The following is a 19,664-nucleotide window of genomic DNA, read 5'->3' as shown; positions in this document are numbered from 1 at the left end:
GCACGGGGAGTGCTTGGCAGAGAAAGCTTCCCTGTCATAGTCATAGCTGCTTTAACACGAGAGGGCAGGATTGGAGGGGACAGTCATGAGCAGTGGGCCTTCCCTCCCAGGGACCCACGGGCCAAAGCCCCAGGCCAGAGGGGCCCCGGGGGAGATGCAGCCCAACAGCGCGAGTGGGCTTCTCCAGGTAGTCAGTGGTGGCAGGCCCACCAGCCTCACCCCACCGCCTGCACCCACCCCCATAGGAGATCGGGCGCATCTCCATTGAGATGAACGGGACCCTGGAGGACCAGTTGAGCCACCTGAAGCAGTATGAACGCAGCATCGTAGACTACAAGCCCAACCTGGACCTGCTGGAGCAGCAGCACCAGCTCATCCAGGAGGCCCTAATCTTCGACAACAAGCACACCAACTACACCATGGAGGTGCGCGGCCGCCCCGCCTGCTGGCCCTTCCACCAGCACGGCCGGCTTCCTCACTGGAAATGGCTCAGGCCAATGAGAAGATAGCTGTCTGCTGTCTGTTGTTTTTCACTCTGTTTAAAAATTATTGAAGAGACCAGCACTTTGGGAGGCCAAGGTGGGAGGATGGCTTAAGCCCAGGAGTTCAAGACCAGCCTGGGCAACATAGCAAGACCCTGTCTCTACAAAAAATGAAACTATTAGATGGTGGTGCATGCTTATAGTCCCAGCTCCCCAGGAGGTTGAGGTGGGCAGATTGCTTGAGCCAGGGAGGCAGAGGTTGAGGTGAGCCGAGGTCGTGCCACCACACTTCAGTCTGGGTGACAAAGCCAGACTCTGTCTCAAAAAATGAAAAAAGATTCAAAAGACTAAATCAAAATGTTTAGACATTTTTTAAAAATTACACTTTGCCTAGCACTGCTCTCATCACCATGACAATGCCCCTCACAGGACAAGCTGGTCCACGGAGGGCACCGTTTGGCCCTGTGGCCTCAGCAGTATCAGCCTTGCTCAGGGTCAGAGCCTGCCACTGGCTAACACGCCAGGAACGTTGCAAGCTGGTCACTGTCATATTGGTAGCTTGAGAAGCCAAAAGATTGGACACTCTTGATTCACCCCATACGGGTCCACAGATGCCTCAAACCAGAGTTGGCTTGTTTTTTTCCCCTGAGAGCCAATGGTGAGACATTGACCAGACTGTCCAAACGGTCTCCCCAGGGATCCCGGCACAAGAGTCATGGGTCCTTGCCCTTCTGCTGCCCCTGTAGCTGGGAAACACACTTACTGTGGAGACTTAAGCCTCGTGGTTGGCAGAGGCAGCAGGGAGGCACCACGGCCCATGTCCTCCGTGAGGTGTACAGGAGAGCAAGGGCTTTCCCCAGGGCAGGGCAGGCTCCCAAGGACATCCCCACCACAGTGAGGACAGTTCACAGCGCCCAGCCCACAGTCACGCCCCCGTCTTCCCGCAGCACATTCGCGTGGGCTGGGAGCAGCTGCTCACCACCATTGCCCGCACCATCAACGAGGTGGAGAACCAGATCCTCACCCGCGACGCCAAGGGCATCAGCCAGGAGCAGATGCAGGAGTTCCGGGCGTCCTTCAACCACTTCGACAAGGTGAGCAGCCTGCCACCTCTTCAGCCTCTCCCCTCCCGCCGTTGCCGTCCCAGCCCGCCCCCTCGTCTCTGCATCTGTCCGTCCTTTCCCATCACAGTTGCTGAGCGTCGCTCGCCACTCTCAGGGCCAGCAGGGCCCTGCCACTGTCAGGGTGTGGCCGTGTGGCACCGAGACCCCAGCCCGGGCCACTTCACACACACAGGCAGGGGGCCAGATGTCCCAAGTCCTGCCCTCTGGGTTGACATCCTCACCACCCCTGGGGCAGATGAAGTCTCAGCACACCCAGGCTTTGCAACCCGGTCTGTGAACCTGGACACAGACACCCTGCACTGTGCTTTTAGAATTCAGATTTGGTCTGGCAGCCTCATCAGAGGGGCCCTGAGTGCCAGTTTGCTGCCATCCCCAGCCCACCCTGCCAGGCTGACGGACTGAGGAGTGTGCAGCCTCAGCTCTGCACCTGGTGTCCCCAGGACAGGGTGCAGTTCCTTCTGTCCCACTCCAAATCCCAAAGGCAAGGAGGGCCCCCCTACCTCCTATCCTCCTGGGGGACAGCCCCTCCAGTCCTGGGACTTGTCCTCAATTCTGTAGCATCCAGCTGCCACCCCTGCTGTGGGCAGAGAGGTATAAGAGGCCTCTGCCTGCCTTTGAGCTTCCAAGGTTGGGGGCAGGATGAAAGGGGCCCGCGCCGCCCCCCACCCCATTCGTCCCTGGCCATCTCCTTGTCCACGTCACCTCTAACTCTGTGTTTCCCTCCCCTACGTGTCCCTTTCCCCTGCCCTCTGCATGTGACCCCGATCCCTCATCCTGGTCTCCACGCCCGCCACCCCTCCCGCACACCTGCCTTCGGATGGCCCCGGCAGGACCATGGCGGGGCGCTGGGGCCGGAGGAGTTCAAGGCCTGCCTCATCAGCCTGGGCTACGACGTGGAGAACGACCGGCAGGTACCGCACCCTGGGCCCCAGCGGACCGTGGCATTAACTGCTCTCTCTCTCTCTCTCTCTCCTTCTCTCTTTCTCCCCTCGCCATCCCACCCCTGCCATCCTGTGTGCCATCTCACGGCTCTCTTGCCTCCCTGCCCGCATCTCCCTGGACACCTTCCCTCTTACCTGGTCTCTTGGGGCCGCTGTCTCCCTGCTCCCCGCCACTGTCCTGTCTGCCTGCTGTGCACATGGGGCGGTCCCTCTTGCCTACTCTGGGCCCGGCCTCCTCTGCTATGCCTGCGTCCTCGGAGCAGAAGCAGACAGGCAGCATGGACTCCGATGACTTCAGGGCTCTGCTTATCTCCACAGGATACAGCCTGGTATGCAGCTCTGTCTCCCCAGCCGCCTGCTCCTCCTCCTCCTCCCCTACCTCTCCCCCTCACCGCCTCCAGAGCTTCCTCGTCCTCGGGGACACTCCTCCGCCCGAGCAGCGCAGCCGTGCCTGCCTCTTCCTCTGCTGCACCTGCCGGGGTGGGGTCCCTCCGATGACTTCCCAGCCCCCCTTCTTCCCTAGAAGTCTCCAGAGAGAGGGGGCAGCTCTCCCACTCTCTCTCCCCCTTTTCTTTCTCTTTCTCTCTTTCTTCCCCACCCTCCAGAGCTAACTCGTGAGCCTGGGCTGAGGGCAGTAGACCCCAGTTCCCTGCTGTCGGAAACCACGGGAGGGGAGGGTGCAGAGAGGCCCTGCTCCCCAGCCTGGGGCACTGGGGGCTTGGGGCTCTGGGGCAGCCGGAGCAGTGGCAGGCTCTGCCCGGGGCCAAAGCCAGTGGAGCAGGTGAGGAACAGGGCGGTCGCACACACGGGTTGGGCCCTGCTCTCAGCTGTTTCCCAGGAGACCCCACCAGTGTGGGCCTGGCTGCCCCTGCCCCACTCAATGTCGCATGTCCCCCACCCCACCCCCTCCTTGCAGGGTGAGGCCGAGTTCAACCGCATCATGAGCCTCGTTGACCCCAACCACAGCGGCCTTGTGACCTTCCAAGCCTTCATCGACTTCATGTCTCGGGAGACCACCGACACCGACACAGCCGACCAGGTCATCGCCTCCTTCAAGGTCCTGGCAGGGGACAAGGTGAGCGAGACCCCTACGAGGCTCATGGGGGCTGACAAGAGGGGACCTTGCAGTGGGAGGGGCTGAGGGGGCCAGCGTGTGGGTGGGGATGGCTCAGAGTCCCACCCTGCTGGCCCCAGAACTTCATCACAGCTGAGGAGCTGCGGAGAGAGCTGCCCCCCGACCAGGCTGAGTACTGCATTGCCCGCATGGCACCGTACCAGGGCCCCGACGCTGTGCCCGGTGCCCTCGACTACAAGTCCTTCTCCACGGCCCTGTATGGCGAGAGCGACCTGTGAGGCCCTGGAGACACCCGGACCCAACACCCGCCACGGCCTCCGGGAGGGGCCGGGGGAGCCTCACAGTCCCTTCCTCTACTCTGTATCTATGCAAAGCTCTCCACAGTCCTCCGGGTGGGTGGGCGGGCAGGGAGGGGCTGGGGCAGGCTCTCTCCTCTCTCTCTGTGGGTTGGCCAGGAGGTTCCCCCTGACCAGGTTGGGACTGGGGAGACTTGGGGCCAGTGCTTCTGGTCTGGTAAATATGTATGATGTGTTGTGTTTTTTTAACCATCGTGGAGGGGCCAGTGGATTCCCACAGCAAAACCAGTCCTTTCCATGCCCTGGGGATGCCCCACCACACCCAGGTCTCTTCCTTTTGCCCTGAGGTCCCTTCAAGGCCTCCCCCATCCAGGCCAAAGCCCCATGTGCCTTGTCCAGGAACCTCCTGGGCCCTGCGAGGGGCCAGCAGAGGGCGCCACCGCCACCCGACGGCTGGGGACCCACCCAGCCCCTCTCCCCTCCCTGCTCCAGACTCACTTGCCATTGCCAGGAGATGGGGGCCCCAACCAGCACCCCACTTTCACAGCAGAGAAGCTGAGTTGGCAGACCGGGCCGCCCTGACCCCCACCCCATCCCACCAGCTCCGGCCTTGCTTTGGCCTCACATGTCTCAGATTTTCTAAGGACCAAAAAAAAAGAAAAAAAAACACAAAACAACAAAAACCAAAAAAAAAAAAAAAAAAAAAAAAAAAATCACAAAAAACACAAAAAAACTATAAAAAAGAATTAAAAACTTTCAGAAGATTACTATTTACTTTATTAACTTACGGATTTATTATATAAATATATATTCACCTAGCAACATATCTCTGCCGTCTCTCCTGCTCTCACAATGAAGACATAGCCGATTCTCTTCCGGGCCCCTTGCTGATGCTCCTCCGGGTCTGCGTCGGGCGAGGGTCTCTGGGGACCCTCCAGAGGTGGAGGTGGGCTGCTGGCCTGGCTGCCTGGTGGTTGATGGTTTTGCTCCCCCTACCCTTTTTTTTTTTTTTTTTTTTTTTTTTGAGTTTATTCTGATTGATTTTTTTCTCGGTTTCTGGATAAACCACCCTCTGGGGACAGGATAATAAAACAGGTAATATTTTTAAGAAGGATTTCTGCAGTGTCATCTTTTTTCTCTCTCGTGTCTGTCCTCCACTCCTAGGAGAGCCAGGGCAGAGCTAGCACTGTCCTAAGCTGTCAACGTGGACTAGCTCGTGTCATCTACTCAAGAGGGGCTGTCACTGTCCTTGTTTCTGAGTGAGGAGCACACGGGCCAGAGTGGTCACCCGGCTGTGAGTGGTGGGGGCCAGAGACCAGCTCCAGGTGGGTGGATGCCAGAGAGAGCAGCACCCATGCCAGGCAGGGGCTAGGGAGGTGGTCTTGCACAGCAACCTGCCCCAAGCAGCAGGTGCGCCCGTCCTGAGATCCTAGGAGAAGGTGGCCGCCTCCATCCACTAAGCAAGAGAAGGAAGACAGTGGGCTTGAGGCAGGGAGCTCCCAGGAGGGAGCCTGAGCCGCCCTGTCCCTCCCACCCGGCTCACCTGTCTGTGGGTTAGGCAGATGACCCCCTCACCCCCATCCAGGTGCTGGCTGCAGTGGCCTGTGCAGAGAGGAGCAGGGTGAGTGCCCACTAGTCACCGTACCCCTTCCCCCATGCCCCACCATGCCAGGGGTGGTACTCACAGAAGATGCAGGTGAGCTGGGCCACACAGGACACGAACCGCTCAAAATCCACACGCAGACGGCTATCCCGGTAGCGGCTTGTGAGAGCCTGGGTCAGCTGGTTGTTCAGGTGGAAGCCTAGAGAGAGGCTGCTTCTGAGCCCAGCGGCCCACAGGGAACCCACCTCAGCATTGCATCCCCACCCCACCTTCTCAGGGAGGATGCGGATGCCACAGGGTGTCACACCCCAACTCTGCCCCATCCCAGCAGGGTAAGCACGGTCTGATCCCTTCGATTATCTGGGCCTGTTTCCTCATCCACCAAATGGGGACTAAGACAGCCCCGACCCCATAGGGTGTGTGAAGACAAGAGTGCTCAGGACAGCGTCTAGTATGTGACTCGATGTGTGGGTAGTTACTCCTTAAATCCTGTGGGGCTTTCTCCTTGCCAGTGGGCACTGGAGGATATTTCTGTGCAGCAAAAAATATCGTCAATCCCATATGGAGTCAGTTTCTTTACGGAGAAACCGTGTCTGCTGTGGAGTCTCATTGGAAGCTTTCAAAAACCCAAAACAATGGGTTCTTGACCCCTTCTGAGATGCAAGGTCGTGCCTCATGACCTTCTCCTTTGTCTCCCACGTGGCCAAACCCAGTTCCAAGGACCATTTCGTGGGCTTCTGCTGCTTCCAAAGCCCATCTTCACCCCCATTCTGTGTGTTCATTCTCTTCACAAATATCTACCAAGTAAGCACCATTCCATGCTGTGCCCAGTGCCAGGTGCTGTTTAGCAGGAGGTCAGGTGACCTGCCCCAGGTCACTCTCCCTCTGGCGTTCATCTGCCCTCGGGCATAGGGGTGGAGGCTGCTGTGCCCAGGGCTATGGGAAAACCCAGCCAGATGGGGTGGAAGGACCCGAGAAGGGACTGGAGCCCCTCCGCTGCCTGCAGGAGTTCCCGTTTGAGAACTTCTCAAGGTACTTTATCACTTTCCTTCTTCCTGGAATAACTCCGGGCATGTAACAGGCACTCAGTGGTGCCAGATGCGTGAGCACAAGCCTGCCACCTGCCACCTGCCGTGAGTCCTTGCTCCCTCACCTCCGTTCCTGTCTATCTCGGGCCCAGCCTCTCCCTCTCTGCCCGACATCTCCCAATCCTTGGCTGTCTCTGACCCCATCTCTCCCCCTTTTGACTTGGGCTTTTTTTTTTTTTTTTTAATGGAGTCTTGTTCTGTTGCCCAGGCGGAGTACAATGGCATGATCTCGGCTTACGGCAACCTCCGCCTCCCAGGTTCAACTGATTCTCCTGTCTCAGCCTCCCAAGTAGCTGGGATTACAGGCACGCACCACCACACCCGGCTAATTTTGTATTTTTAGTAGAGACTGGGGTTTCGCCATGTTAGCCAGGCTGATCTCGAACTCCTGACACCTCAGGTGATCCGCCCGCCTCGGCCTCCCGAAGTGCTGGGATTACAGGCATGAGCCACCATGCCCAGCCTCTTTTTTTTTTTTTTTTTTAAATAGCGATGAGGTCTCACTATGTTGCTCAGGCTGGTCTTAGACTCCTGGGCTCAAGCAGATGACCCTCTTGCCCCCATCCAGGTGCTGGCTGCAGTGGCCTGTGCAGAGGGGCAGGGTGAGTACGATCCTCCCAAGCAGCTGGGGCTACAGGTGAGCGCCACCACACTTGGCTTTGTGTTTTATTTTTTGTAGAGATGGGGTCTCGCCGTGTTACCCAAGCTGGTCTTGAACTCCTAGGCTCAAGCAATCTGCCTGCCTCAGCCTCCCAAAGCGCTGGCATTACAGGCATGAGCCACCACGCCTGGCTGGCTCTTTACTTACACATCCTTGAACACTTGACCACCTTCCCTGGGTCTCACCCAGCCACACCCAAACCCTCTCCCTCTGGCTCTCCGACTCCATCACAGTCACCCCAGCCCCCATCTCCCTGTGGCTCCCTCTGCTGCGTAGTGGCAGACAGGCCCCGGAGTGGGGTTGAGGATCTGGGAACTCCAAGTTCTGACCCCAGCCCACCCTCCAAATCCCCTCCACATGAGGGTGACAGTCCTGCACTGTCTCATCTGCCTTGGAGCCCACGGAAAGCCTTTCTCTCTGACTTCATTTCTTGGTTAGGATGTTGTGCTGGGCTTGTTCCAGCTCATCAGGAGGAACTCAGCCTCATAGCAGAGGCCATTGCCTGGCTCTCTTTGGGGTGCTCTGGCTTTTGGTAATGAAAGCTGCGTTCTCTGATCATTAAGTACTATGCCCCGCAGTCCATGGATGACTGTTCACCACCCTGGGTACTGGCTTTTTTTTTTTTTTTTTTTTTGAGACGGAGTCTTGCTCTGTCGCCCGGGCTGGAGTGCAGTGGCCGGATCTCAGCTCACTGCAAGCTCCGCCTCCCGGGTTCACGCCATTCTCCTGCCTCAGCCTCCTGAGTAGCTGGGACTACAGGCGCCCGCCACCTCGCCCGGCTAATTTTTTGTATTTTTAGTAGAGACGGGGTTTCACCATGTTAGCCAGGATGGTCTCAATCTCCTGACCTCGTGATCCGCCCGCCTCGGCCTCCCAAAGTGCTGGGATTACAGGCTTGAGCCACCGCGCCCGGCCTTTTTTTTTTTTGGAGAGTCAGGGTCTTGCTCTGTCGCCCAGGCACAATCAGGGCTCACGGCAGCCTCAGCCTCCCGGGCTCAAGCCATCCTCAAGCCTCAGCCTCCTGAGTAGCTGGGACCATAGGTGTGAGCCACCACACCAGGCCCTGGCCATTTTAGAGAGGAAAACAGAGGCTCGAAGAGATGGAGTCAAGTGCCCAGAGCCTCTCCTGGAGTTGGTAGAGTGAGGATTCCAGCCTCGTGGCACCAGAATCCAGAACATTCTACCATGCTGCCCTGGGGGCCAGAGCCTCTCAGACACCAGCTCCTAATCTTCCCCTTCCTGGAGGAGCCTCTCTCTCCCCCAGCACCCTACCAGGCACATCCCCCTTTCATGTCCTCCCCACCCCACAAACACCCCTTGCCCTCCTTCCTTATTTGGCCTCTTTCAGGGCCACCCAACCCCTGGCAGGGACTGGCGACAAGCTAAGGTGTGGGCTTGTGGGTGGCCACGGTGCAGACGGCCACAGCTGAGTGGGGGGACCTGGAGACGATGGGATGGGAGAGAACAGGTCCTGTCCCCACGACCACCCCAGGACCCTGTCCACACCTGCTGCATTCAGCGCCAGCCTCAGCTCGTAGGAGTTCATGGTTCCAGAGGCGTCCTCATCGAACTTGTGGAATATGGCCTGGGCAGGAGGGATGAGTCAGGGCTACCCCCCAGGCCTTGAAGAAGGCTGCAAATGGGGCCCTCGAGGCCAGACAGCCTGGTGCCCATCCCAACTCCCTTTCTTCTGGTGTGGACCCCCAGAAAGCAGCCTAACCACTTTGGACTTGTTTCCCAATCTGTAAAATGGGAATAAGAGCAATGTCCCCAGAGGACAAACTGAGGCTGGGTGGGGGCAGGGATATCCCAGCCAGATCCCTCCAAGTCAGCATAGTCCAGCCCCCCTTGTTCCCTGGGGCTCTGATAGCCCACAGGGTGCCTATGTCTCTGTTAGTAAAGGTTTCTCTCTTTCTGGGAAGAGGCCCAGTCTCCCACCTCACCTGCCACTCCAGGAGGTGGCCCCAGAGCTGCTGGAAGTGGTGTAAGGCCAGGCTTTGCCCATGCTGTGTTGGGGGTGGGGGCATCTGGTTAAGGTCCATCTCTCCAGAAGGGGAGGAGAGACCCCAGTGTCCCCTTCCCCACTCCCTCACTCAGGCACTTTCCCCCATGTACCCCGAAACACTGCAGCAGCTGCTCACAGGTCCTGAGCCCAATCTCTCTGGGGGTGCGGGTGTGGACCCTGGCTACAGGAAAAGCAAAATCAAACCACAGCAATTTCCTGCATTCTGGCCGCCACTCTGAGGGCCATGTGGACACGACTCCCTCAAGCAGGCGATGTTGTCAGTCCCATGTTATAGAAGCCGAGGCACAGGGAGCCACTGACTGCTGTGACTAACGGAGCTGGGATTCAAATCCAGGCAGGGGTGCCCAGTCTGTGCTCAAGGCAGCCTTGCCTCTCAGAAGGGAAGCTTGTGAGCGGCTGTGGCCCAGGTCACTGGCCCACACAGGATCCCTTGCAGGGAGATGCTGCCAGGCTGAGCCCTGGCTTCCTGAGCCCAACTCCCAGCAGCACCGTGGGTTCACAGACACTGGTGGCGCCGGCTCTGGTTGCAGGACCCCTAGCTAAGACCCCTCCTCCTGCCCCCATCCCAGCCAACTCACCAGGCTCCAGGGCAATGCTTAGTAAGGCCTGGAGCTGACAGGCATTGAGTTCTTCCTCCTAGTCCAGGAAAGAGGGCTTGTGAGGCCATTGACTCACCCAGCTGCTCTGGGCCAGGCCCTGTGCTTGGCTGGGCTAGGGACACGGCAGGGGCTGACAGAGCCTCAGAGCTAGCTCCAGGAGTCGGGGGAGACAGGCCTGTCCCCACAGGGCCATGGCTGTGATGGGGGAAGCACTGGGCTGTGGGAGCTGGTGGGGGGCAGCAGACCCGCCTGGGGGAGGGTCAGGGAGAGCTTCCATGGCTGGGAGCCTTAGATGAGGCCTGAGCCTGGCGAGAGGTGTCAGGAGGGAGAGGGTGGTCCTGGGAGAGGGTGGTCAGTATGGACTGAGCCCAAGGCCCTGAGGCAGGGAGGAGCTGTGAGCATTTAAGAAAAGTTCATGAGATTTAAGCCCGGAGGGAGGAAAAAGTAAGCTAAATGAGACACCTGAGATGCTAGGTGGGGGGAAGGAGGATTCCCAAAGGGAGGCTGCAGCGGGATGCTCCCTCAGCCCAATCCACCTCCTCACCTCTCCAGCCAACTCCTTAAACAGCTGCTCCAACCCCAGCTCCAGGGGCAGGTAAGGGCCCTGCGGCACGGGGAAGTTTAGTTCAGGCCAAGATCCCCGCCCCATCGTGCCCCTCCCGGAACAGCCCCCACCTGGAGAGCCTGCAGGTCTGCGCTGATCACGTCGTCGATCTCCCTGCAAATTACAGATGGGAAGTGGGGAGGGCGCTGTTTGCCCCAGCTGGGGCTGTGTCTCAGCTGAGGAATCGCGTGGGGTCTATCTAGGTGGGGACCGTGGGGCTCTGGGGTCATCCTCGCGGGGTGGGGGGTCCTGGGGGCGGGTCAGGTCTCGGGGGTCTGGGGGCTTGTCTAGGCAGGGATGGGGTCGGATTTGGGTGCCCGGGACTCACACGGCCGTGTGGCGGCGCTCGGAGAAGACACGCAGAGTGAAGTCGGCCTCGTCGCCGGCGTGGGCGGTGCTCGGCACCACCAGGTAGTGGCCCGGGCGCAGGCGGCAGCGGCGGCTCACGTCGCGGCGGGCGCTGAGGGGCGAGCGGTCGGCGCGCAGCAGCCGGGGCAGGAGCGCGCGGCTGCGCGGGGAGTCCCAGAGGCCCAGCAGCTGGGAACGGGCCGGCGTGACCACGGACCACCCTCACCCCCGACCCTTCAGCCCCGCACCCTCCAGCCCGCCCCGTCCACCCTGCCCAACCCCCGTCCAAGCCTTCCCTGCCCCCGGACCCCGGCTCTGCCCCCCACCCCCAGCGCAGGTTGACCAAGCCCCAGGGCCGGTTGACCCCATCCCACTCACCTCCTCTGGAATCTGAAAGAAGCAAGAGCAAGGGGCGTCGGGGCAGGGGAGGGGTGGCCGCCGCTCAGGGTCCCCTCCCTGCCCTTCCTCACCTCTCTGCCCTCTCCCTCCTTCTTCGTCCTATTAGACCCCTATTGAACCTTTGCCCCGCAGTCCCCGACCCAGGCCCTCGCCGACCCCTCCTCAACCCTTCCTTCCCCATCTGCGCTCTCAGCGCCTCTCTGTCGCCTTTGTCCCCTCTGGCCCTTCTAACCTCCAGTCTCTCTCTGTCCCTAACCTCGCCTGTCTGTCCCTGAGCCCCTCTCTCTCATTCCCTTAGCTCCCTCTCCCCCTCTGAGACCTGGCCCCCAGCCCTACTCGCCCCCTACTCCCCTCCCGCGCCGTCCCCTCTTGGCCCCGCTCCTCCACTCCTCCCCATCCCCCTCAGCCCCACCCCTCCCCATCCCCCTCAGCCCCACCCCTCCCCATCCCCCTCAGCCCCACCCCTCCCCATCCCCCTCAGCCCCACCCCTCCCCATCCCCCTCAGCCCCACCCCTCCCCATCCCCCTCAGCCCCACCCCTCTACCACTCCCCTCCTCCCCCTTGGCCCCGCCCTCCACACCTCCCCTCTTCCCCTTGGCCCCGCCCTTCCATGCCTTCCCTGCTCCTTGGCCCCGCCCCTCTATCCTCCGGGTTCCCTGGAGCCTCAGCTCTACCCAGGACCTCACCTGGAACACGTGGAAGCCCACGGTGAGGTAAGTGAGGCCCTTGGCTCTCAGGCGCCGTCGGTTGCGCTGGGTGAGGGACAGAAGGACGGTGCACTTGGGCGTGCGGCCCCCCCGCGCTGGGCCCCACGCCCCTGAAGCCCCCCAACCCCCCCAGGGCCCTTCCTCATCCTCGTCCTCCTCCTCCTCGTCGGGTTCCAGCAGCGTTAAACGGAACTGAGGATTGGTCCAGAAGGTTTCTAAGGGAGGAGGAAGAAAGGGGGTTTCCCAGCCGGCCACAGCGCCCCCTACCCCGGCAAGCCTCTCAGGGCCCCTCAGGCCTCACCAGCATTAGGCTGGCTCCCTCCGGAGTTGAAGCCGCGCACCCAGCGGCCTTGGAAGGTGTGGACGTGCCAGCCGCCCCCCTCCGGGCTGGGGCCCAGCACCTCCGGGCTCAGCGAGCAGATCTGCACCGTGTCGAAGTGGAGGAGGAAGTCCCGCAGCTCCATCCTGCACGGTGGCCCAGTCAGACCTTGCCCGGCCCCACCTCGAGGGGGTCCCAAGATCCCGGAAATCACTCCCAGATCCCAAAGCCTCCCACATTTCTTAAATATTGCCAAATACCCTTCAGGTTCCAGAAATAACCCCCAAATTCCTCCAAGTCCTCAGACACACCCCACAAATCGCCAAGATTCACAAGCTGCCCCCAAATATTGTTAAATTGCCACCAATCCCCAAATAGCAAGACCCTTAGACTCTGAATTACCAACAAGTATCCTTCAGTCCCTCAACATTGCCAAATCTCAAGAAATGCCCCAAATAGCACCAAGCCTTCCTCCATTGCCCTAAATACTATCTATACCCTCCACAGGTAACTATGCCTTCAAATTCCCCTAACATTACTACTTTTTTTAACCCACTCCAATCAGTGGCACTCTAACATTACTACCAATTCTTCCTTGACTTCCCAAAATGGAACCTGGCCCCAAAATTGCCACCGATGTACACAGTTTCTCCTTATTAGGACCCACCCTTCCATCGAGGCTCGCCCCTCCCTGAGCCCCTTGGCACGGAGACCCTCCCAGAGGCAGAGCTGGGACCCTGATGAACTGACCAGAACTCGCCATCCTCCTTTTTCACTAGCAGGGCATCGCGGCACTCGGTGGGGAGTGTGTCCCAGCGTGGGCAGCTGGAGAGACTGCGGTGTGAGGGGCGGGCAGGTGGGGTCCAGCCCCACACCCACCCCAGACCCATCCCACCTGTCGCTCCAGGCCCCGGTCCACTCCACGCGGCCCCATGGGTTCCGCAGCCGCAGCAGCCGCACCTTGGTGAAGCCCAGGAACACCTGGGGCAGCATCGTCAGTGGGGATGATGCCCGGACACGGCCTGCCACCCCACCCATGGGGGACACTCACCTTGTGTGTGCCCGTGACAGAATACGCGTGTCCCTTCACCAGGCCTTCTTCTGTGCGGTACTCGCCCCGATCACTCTGGGCAGGGGATGGGATGGTGAGGCCGAGGTGGGGGACAGGAGGGCAGCTGCTCCTCCCTGCCCCCAACCTCCTGCCACCAAGGCAGGAGCCAACCAGAGCACTGAACTGAATGGCACACAGCTCAGAGACCATGTCAGGATTAGTGACTGAAGGCAACAGAGAAAAGGAGAGGAAGGGAGATGGAAATGAGACAAAAGGAGAGGTACAGGCTCACGCCTGTAATCCCAGCACTTAAGGAGGTCGGGGTGGAAGGACTGCTTGAGGCCAGGAGTCCAAGACCAGCCTGGACAACATAGCAAGACCCCAAGTCTACAAAAAATTTAAAAATTCGACAGGCATGGTGGTGCTCATCAATGGTCCCAGCTATTCCGGAGGCTGAGGCAGGAGGATCCCTTGAGCCCACAGGTCAAGGCTACAGTGAGCTATGATGACACTACTGCACTCCAACGTGGGTGACAGAGTGAGATGAGACCCTGTCTCCAAAAACAAAAACAAAATAGATGGAAAGAGGGCCTGGAGTGGTGGCTCACACCTGTAATCCCAGCACTTTGGGAGGCCGAGGCGGGTAGATCACGAGGTCAGGAGATTGAGACCATCCCGGCTAACACGATGAAACCCCATCTCTACTAAAACTACAAAAAATTAGCCGGGCATGGTAGCGCGCGCCTGTAGTCCCAGCTACTTGGGAGGCAGAAGCAGGAAAATTGCTTGAACTCAGGAGGCGGAGGTTGCAGTGAGCCAAGATTGTGCCACTGCACTCCAGCCTGGGTGACACAGAAAGATTCCATCTCAAAACAAAAAAAAAATAGATGGAAAGAGGAGACAGACAGAGACATAGAGACAAAGAAAGATACAGAAAAGAGAGACAGACACAAAAGAAAAAGAGAAGCAGTAACTCAGTAGAGGATTTAAGTAAATTAATGAGTGAAGGAGTTAGACTAACTCAATGAATGAATGAGTGGGTCATGGGGTCACAGATGAACACATGACCCAAGCTAAGCCCACGAGAATCAATCCTGGGACTTTTACTGAAATTCTCAGAAAGAAGTACTCTTTTTTTTTTTTTTTTTTTTTTTTTTTTTTTAAATAACCCCTGGGGTGGTAGGAGATACCTGCAACTATGGGGGACCCTTTTATGCCCATGAGGGGAGAGCCTGGCTGAGAGTGACCCTAACACAGAACGGGAAATAAGCAAACATAGTTGCAACACCCTCACATCTGGATCCAGCTGTGCCTGAAGCCCCTGATTCATGAGAGCAAATGAATTTATTTTTGACTAGTTAGATTTATGAGCGAGCCTAAGCCAGTAACAGAAGCAGAGAAGAGAAGAACAGAGGAAGCATTCCGCCCACCCCACCACACCCCTGACTGTGCTCTGGTCCTGGTGGGGGTTCCGCATGGAAGTCCAGGTCTCTTACCAGGGCAGTGGCGCCCACGAGGGACTCCTTGGCCAGGGCATGGCGCAGGGCAGAGAAGAGCCCCATGCTGTTTTGTCTCAGATAGAGCACCTCACCCACGCCGCCTGTGAAGTCCACAAAAGCCTCATTCATGTGACCGCCACGCATCACCTCGTAAGAGCCATGGAGCCTGTGGGAGCAGATCTGGGGTGAGGGTTGAGGCAAGTACGAGCATCTCAGGCACCCCTGCCCTGGGATCTGCAGGGGCCTCTATCTCAGGGTCTAGAATCCCCAGGGGAAATTCCTGAAGTTTTGAGACTTTTTTCAGGGTCTCACCCTGTGGCCCAGGCCGGAGTGCAGTGGCGTGATCTCATCTCACTGTAGCCTCAGACTCCTGGGTTCAAGTGATCCTCCTCCCACCTCAGCCTCCCGAGGAGGTGGGCCCTCAGGTGCACACCGCCACACCCAGCTAAAACAATTTCAAACTCTTGGCCGGGCATGGTGGCTCACGCCTGTAATCCCAGCACTTTGGGAAGCTGAGACAAGTGGATCACCTGAGGTCAGGAGTTCGAGACCAGCCTGGCCAACACGGTGAAACCCCGTCTCTACTAAAAATACAAAAATTAGCCAGGTGTGGTGGTGGGCACCTGTAATCCCAGCTACTCGGGAGGCTGAGGCAGGAGAATTGCTTGAACCCGGGAGGCTAAGGTTGCAGTGAGCCAAGATCGCACCACAGCACTCCAGCCTGGGTGACAGAGTGAGACTCCGTCTCAAAAAAAAGAAAAAAAAAGATGTGAAGTTGCTCAGGTGATGTTGTGATTTGAGGGTTCTGGGGGTTGTCACTTGGTTTGGGATTCTTGGTGGGGTGCCTGGAGGACTGCAGAGCTTGGGGGCTCTGGGTGCCCCCTGTGGCTTGGTGCCTGCTGTGGGGACTTGGGGCTGCAGCTGGTTGGAATTGGGGTCCTCACTTGGCATAGGCCTTCTCCAGGAGTGGGGCCCAGAACTCGTTCCGCTGTTCCGAGCGCACGAACATCAGCTTCCCCTCGCGCACAGGCAGCCTGTCATCCACCACGACGTCCACCCAGCGGCCAAACTGCCAGAGCTGGCGGGAGAAGATGCAGGGCCGGACTCGGCTTCCAACCTCCAACCCTGCCTGGACCCTGCCTCTGGGCACTGACTCTGCTGTGCCAGTCCCAGAGTCAGGAATTACAGCCCCAAGTCAATGTTAACTATGAAATCCATATCGCCGGCGGGATGTGGTGGCTCACACCTGTAATCCCAGCACTTTGGGAGGCCAAGGTGGGTGGATCACGAGGTCAGGAATTTGAGACCAGCCTGGCCAAGATGGTGAAACCCGTCTCTACTAAAAATACAAAAAAGGCCGGGCGCGGTGGCTCACACCTGTAATCCCAGCACTTTGGGAGGCCGAGACAGGCAGATCACGAGGTCAGGAGATCGAGACCATCCTGGCTAACACGGTGAAACTCCGTCTCTACTAAAAATACAAAAAATTAGCCGGGCGAGGTGGTGGGTGCCTGTAGTCCCAGCTACTCAGGAGGCTGAGGCAGGAGAATGGCGTGAACCCGGGAGGTGAAGCTTGCAGTGAGCTGAGATTGTGCTACTGCACTCCAGTCTGGGCCACAGAGTGAGACTCCGTCTCAAAAAAAACAAAAACAAAAACAAAAACAAAAAAAATTATCTGGGCATGGTGGTGGGTGCCTGTAATCCCAGCTACTCAGGAGGCTGAGGCAGAGAATTGCTTGAACCCAGGGGTGGGGGCGAAGGTTGCAGTGAGCGGAGATTGCGCCACTGTGCTCCAACCTGGGTGACAGAGCGAGACTCCATCTCAGAAAAAAAAAGAAAGAAAGAAAGAAAAAGAAATCCATATCACCAAGTCACCACGGGGAAAACTGAGGCATGGGCAGAGGAACTGAGCTATACCTGGAAGTGGAAGACACCTGCGTAGCCATGCTGGAAATCCTGTCCAGGAGGGACCACCCGGCGCAGGAGCCGGGGATACAGAGTAAGGGAGGCGGCGGCCGCAAGGAACCAGCAGTTACCTGGAAGGAGAGGCCAGGATTAGGTGAGGAGGGAAGGAGGGAGGCCGGGCGCGGTGGCTCACACCTGTAATCCTAGCACTTTGCGAGGCCGAGGCAGGAAGATCACTTGAGCCTAGGAGTTGAAGACCAGCCTGGCCAACATGGCAAGACTCCAGTACAAGAAAATTTAAAAATTAGCTGGGCATGATGGCATGCACCTGTAGTCCCAACTACTTGGGAGGCTAGGGCAGGAAGACTGCTTGAGTCCAGGAGGTGAAGGCTGCAGTGAGCTATGATGGTGCCACTGTATTCCAGAATGGGTGACAGAGTGAGACCCCATTGAAAGAAGAAAAAAAGAAGGAAGGAAAGAAAGACAGAAAGAGGCCGGGCGCGGTGGCTCAAGCCTGTAATCCCAGCACTTTGGGAGGCCGAGACGGGCGGATCACGAGGTCAGGAGATCGAGACCATCCTGGCGAACATGGTGAAACCCCGTCTCTACTAAAAACTACAAAAAACTAGCCGGGCAAGGTGGCGGCGCCTGTAGTCCCAGCTACTCGGGAGGCTGAGGCAGGAGAATGGCGTGAACCCGGGAGGCGAAGCTTGCAGTGAGCTGAGATCCGGCCATGGCACTCCAGCCTGGGTGACAGAGCAAGACTCCGCCCCCCCCCCAAAAAAAAAAAAGAGAAAGAAGGAAGGAAGGGAGGGAGGGAGGGAAGGAAGGAAGGAGAAAGAAAGGAAAGAAAGAGAAAAAGAAAAGAAAGAAAGAAAAAAAGAAAAAAGGAAGGAAGGAGGGAAGGAAGGAGGGAGGGAGGGAGGGAAGGAAGGAAGGAAGGCAGGCAGGCTGGCTGGCTGGCTTAGGGAGAGAAGAGACTGAGGAGGGATCCAGGGCCCGGGAGTGGGGAGACCAAGGGATGGAGCTGTCAGGATCCCAGCTGAAAGTGGCTGGATCTGAGGACTCAAGGTGGGTTCAGGGTCTCACCCAGGCTCCCCTGACACACATCTGTGCGGCTCATGTCTTCACAGATGAACTTCGGCTCAGCACAGAACTCCTGTGGGTGGTGGGGGATTCCAGGCCTCAGCCCCAGAAAGGAAGGGAAGGTCACATGCCGGGGCCCTGCCGCCTCTGCTGCTCCAGAGCAGTGAGGGCCTCCAAGCCCATGAAAGGCCTGGAAGCCTGTGGGCAGGAGCATGGCTTCCCTGGGTCTCCAGAAGCTGTGCTAAGCCAGTCCCATGGTAGCCCCCTCCTCCCTCAGACCCGGGAGTCCAGATCCTCAGCATGCTCCTTCCTCAGACCCATTAGTCCAGGCCCAGCCCCTCCTCCCTCAGACCCAGGAGTCCAGGCCCAGCCCCTCCTCCCTCAGACCCAGGAGTCCAGGCCCCCAGCCCCCTCCTCCCTCAGACCCAGGTGTCCAGGCCTTGGCCCCTCCTCCCTCAGATCCAGGAGTCCAAGTCCAAGCCCCCTCCTCCCTCAGACCCAGGAGTCCAGGCCCCCAGCCCTCCTCCCTCAGACCCAGGAGTCCAGGCCTCAGTCCTTCCTCCCTCAGACCCAGGAGTCCAGGCCTCAGTCCTTCCTCCCTCAGACCCAGGAGTCCAGGCCTCAGTCCCTCCTCCCTCAGACCCTGGAGTCCAAGTCCAAGCCCCCTCCTCCCTCAGACCCAGGAGTCCAGGTCCCCAGCCCTCCTCCCTCAGACCCAGGAGTCCAGGCCTCCAGCCCTCCTCCCTCAGACCCCGGAACCCAGACCCCCAGCCCCTCCTCCCTCAGACCCAGGAGTCCAGGCCTCAGTCCTTCCTCCCTCAGACCCTGAAGCCCAGACCCCAGCCACACTTTACATGGGGCCTCATCCATTTCACGTCTTTAGCCTTCTCCGAGTCAGGCCCCAGCTGGTCATAGCCAAGGGCATCAGGGCCAGCAGGGAAGTAAGGGTCACGGAACAGGATCCCCGAATCCAGACAGGCTGCCCGGATTGCCTCATAGCTCTGGCCCCGAAAGAGCTGCAGGCCCCCAGCTCCGACCCCAGCCTCCTCGTCCACGAGCTGGATGGTGACCCTCCCACTGCTGCACGCCATCTGGACACTGGTCTCAGAAGCTGGCACCAGGCCCTTTAACCTCCTGAGTCACGGGGGCGGGGCATCTCCTTCACGGAGCCCCAGTGGGGGTCTTTAGGCAGCGAGGAGCCTTCGCTCGTTAATATTAATGGATGGTTTGGGGTGCTGGGGAGCAGGGACGCCTCTTCAGTGGTTTTCTCCCCAGGGCGTGGGGCCTTCAGTTGTGGCCAAGGTAGCAACTTAATGGGCTTGGCCAGCAGCAGGAGAGAAGGCGGGCAGAGCTGAGGGAGGACCGACTGCCACTGTGAGAGCACCAAGAAGGAGGTCAGTGTGGGGGTGAGCTTCTGCCTACTTATGCCTGTGGGGCTGGGGAAGGAGGCGGGTTTACCTCAGTGTCTATCTCTCAGACTGCCTCTCTCCCCGACTTCATGTTTCTTCTCCATCACTGTCTGGAGTGCGCGATCTCAGCTCACTGCAACCTCCGTCTTCTAGGTTCAAGTGATTCTCCTGCCTCAGCCTCCCAAGTAGCTGGGATTACAGGCTCATGCCATCATGCCAGGCTACTTTTTGTATTTTTTGGTAGAGAAGGGATTTCACCATGTTGGCCAGGCTGGTCTTTAACTTCTGGCCTCAAGCAATCCGCCCACCTCGGCCTCCCAAAGTGCTGGGATGACAGGTGTGAGCCACCGTGCCCGGTCAGGTTTTGTTAATTAAAAAAAATTTTTTAAGTAGAGATGGAGGGTGGCGGGGACGGTCCCATATGTTCCCCAGGCTGGTCTT

The 19,664-nt window shown here is 58.7% G+C and overlaps 2 protein-coding genes across 3 annotated transcripts in view; one reads left to right on the top strand and one right to left on the bottom strand.

Moving 5' to 3' along the window:
* Positions 1–5,032, top strand: part of ACTN4 (actinin alpha 4) — an 85,561-nt gene extending 80,529 nt beyond the window's left edge. The window contains exons 17-21 of the mRNA XM_010385729.2: positions 246–425; positions 1,430–1,576; positions 2,437–2,517; positions 3,464–3,622; positions 3,742–5,032. Coding sequence (XP_010384031.1) covers positions 246–425; positions 1,430–1,576; positions 2,437–2,517; positions 3,464–3,622; positions 3,742–3,900 — 726 coding nt within the window. The 3' untranslated portion in view covers positions 3,901–5,032. The remainder of the gene's footprint in view (positions 1–245; positions 426–1,429; positions 1,577–2,436; positions 2,518–3,463; positions 3,623–3,741) is intronic.
* CAPN12 (calpain 12) lies at positions 4,694–19,427 on the bottom strand. 2 transcript variants are annotated; one of them, XM_030912754.1, is made up of 21 exons: positions 18,669–19,214; positions 17,818–17,887; positions 16,741–16,859; positions 15,768–15,901; positions 14,821–14,989; positions 13,325–13,399; positions 13,169–13,254; positions 13,024–13,098; positions 12,256–12,419; positions 11,934–12,169; positions 11,226–11,237; positions 10,828–11,036; positions 10,571–10,613; positions 10,440–10,499; positions 9,875–9,932; positions 9,386–9,456; positions 9,214–9,276; positions 8,777–8,855; positions 5,604–5,720; positions 5,462–5,520; positions 4,694–5,374 (listed from the first exon to the last, which is right to left on the bottom strand). In XM_030912754.1, exons 1-21 carry the CDS (start codon positions 18,903–18,905, stop codon positions 5,348–5,350), a joined length of 2,163 nt encoding a protein of 720 aa, XP_030768614.1. In that variant the 5' UTR covers positions 18,906–19,214; the 3' UTR covers positions 4,694–5,347. The 2 variants fall into 2 exon arrangements, with proteins under 2 accessions (XP_030768614.1, XP_030768615.1); XM_030912755.1 differs by lacking the exon at positions 18,669–19,214 and adding an exon at positions 19,273–19,427 and having other exon boundaries at positions 4,917–5,374.
* Between the last annotated feature and the right edge of the window lie 237 nt (positions 19,428–19,664).

Source organism: Rhinopithecus roxellana, chromosome 12 (genome assembly GCF_007565055.1).
Source record: "Rhinopithecus roxellana isolate Shanxi Qingling chromosome 12, ASM756505v1, whole genome shotgun sequence".
Taxonomy (NCBI): Eukaryota; Metazoa; Chordata; class Mammalia; order Primates; family Cercopithecidae; genus Rhinopithecus; species Rhinopithecus roxellana.
Note: the sequence above shows the minus strand (reverse complement) of the source record. Positions and strands in the feature narration are given on the sequence as shown.

What these genes read in the sequence shown, in the direction of transcription:
- CAPN12 (XM_030912754.1), bottom strand. Translation starts at nt 18,905, where the DNA reads ATGGCGTGCAGCAGTGGGAGGGTCACCATCCAGCTCGTGGACGAGGAG. An exon ending in TGTGTGTCAGGGGAGCCTGG is followed by an intron (nt 16,860 to 17,817) that starts GTGAGACCCTGA and finishes CTCTCCTTCCAG; the next exon opens with GTAACTGCTGGTTCCTTGCG. An exon ending in AGGGAGCCAGCCTAATGCTG is followed by an intron (nt 12,170 to 12,255) that starts GTGAGGCCTGAG and finishes CTCCTCCCTTAG; the next exon opens with AAACCTTCTGGACCAATCCT.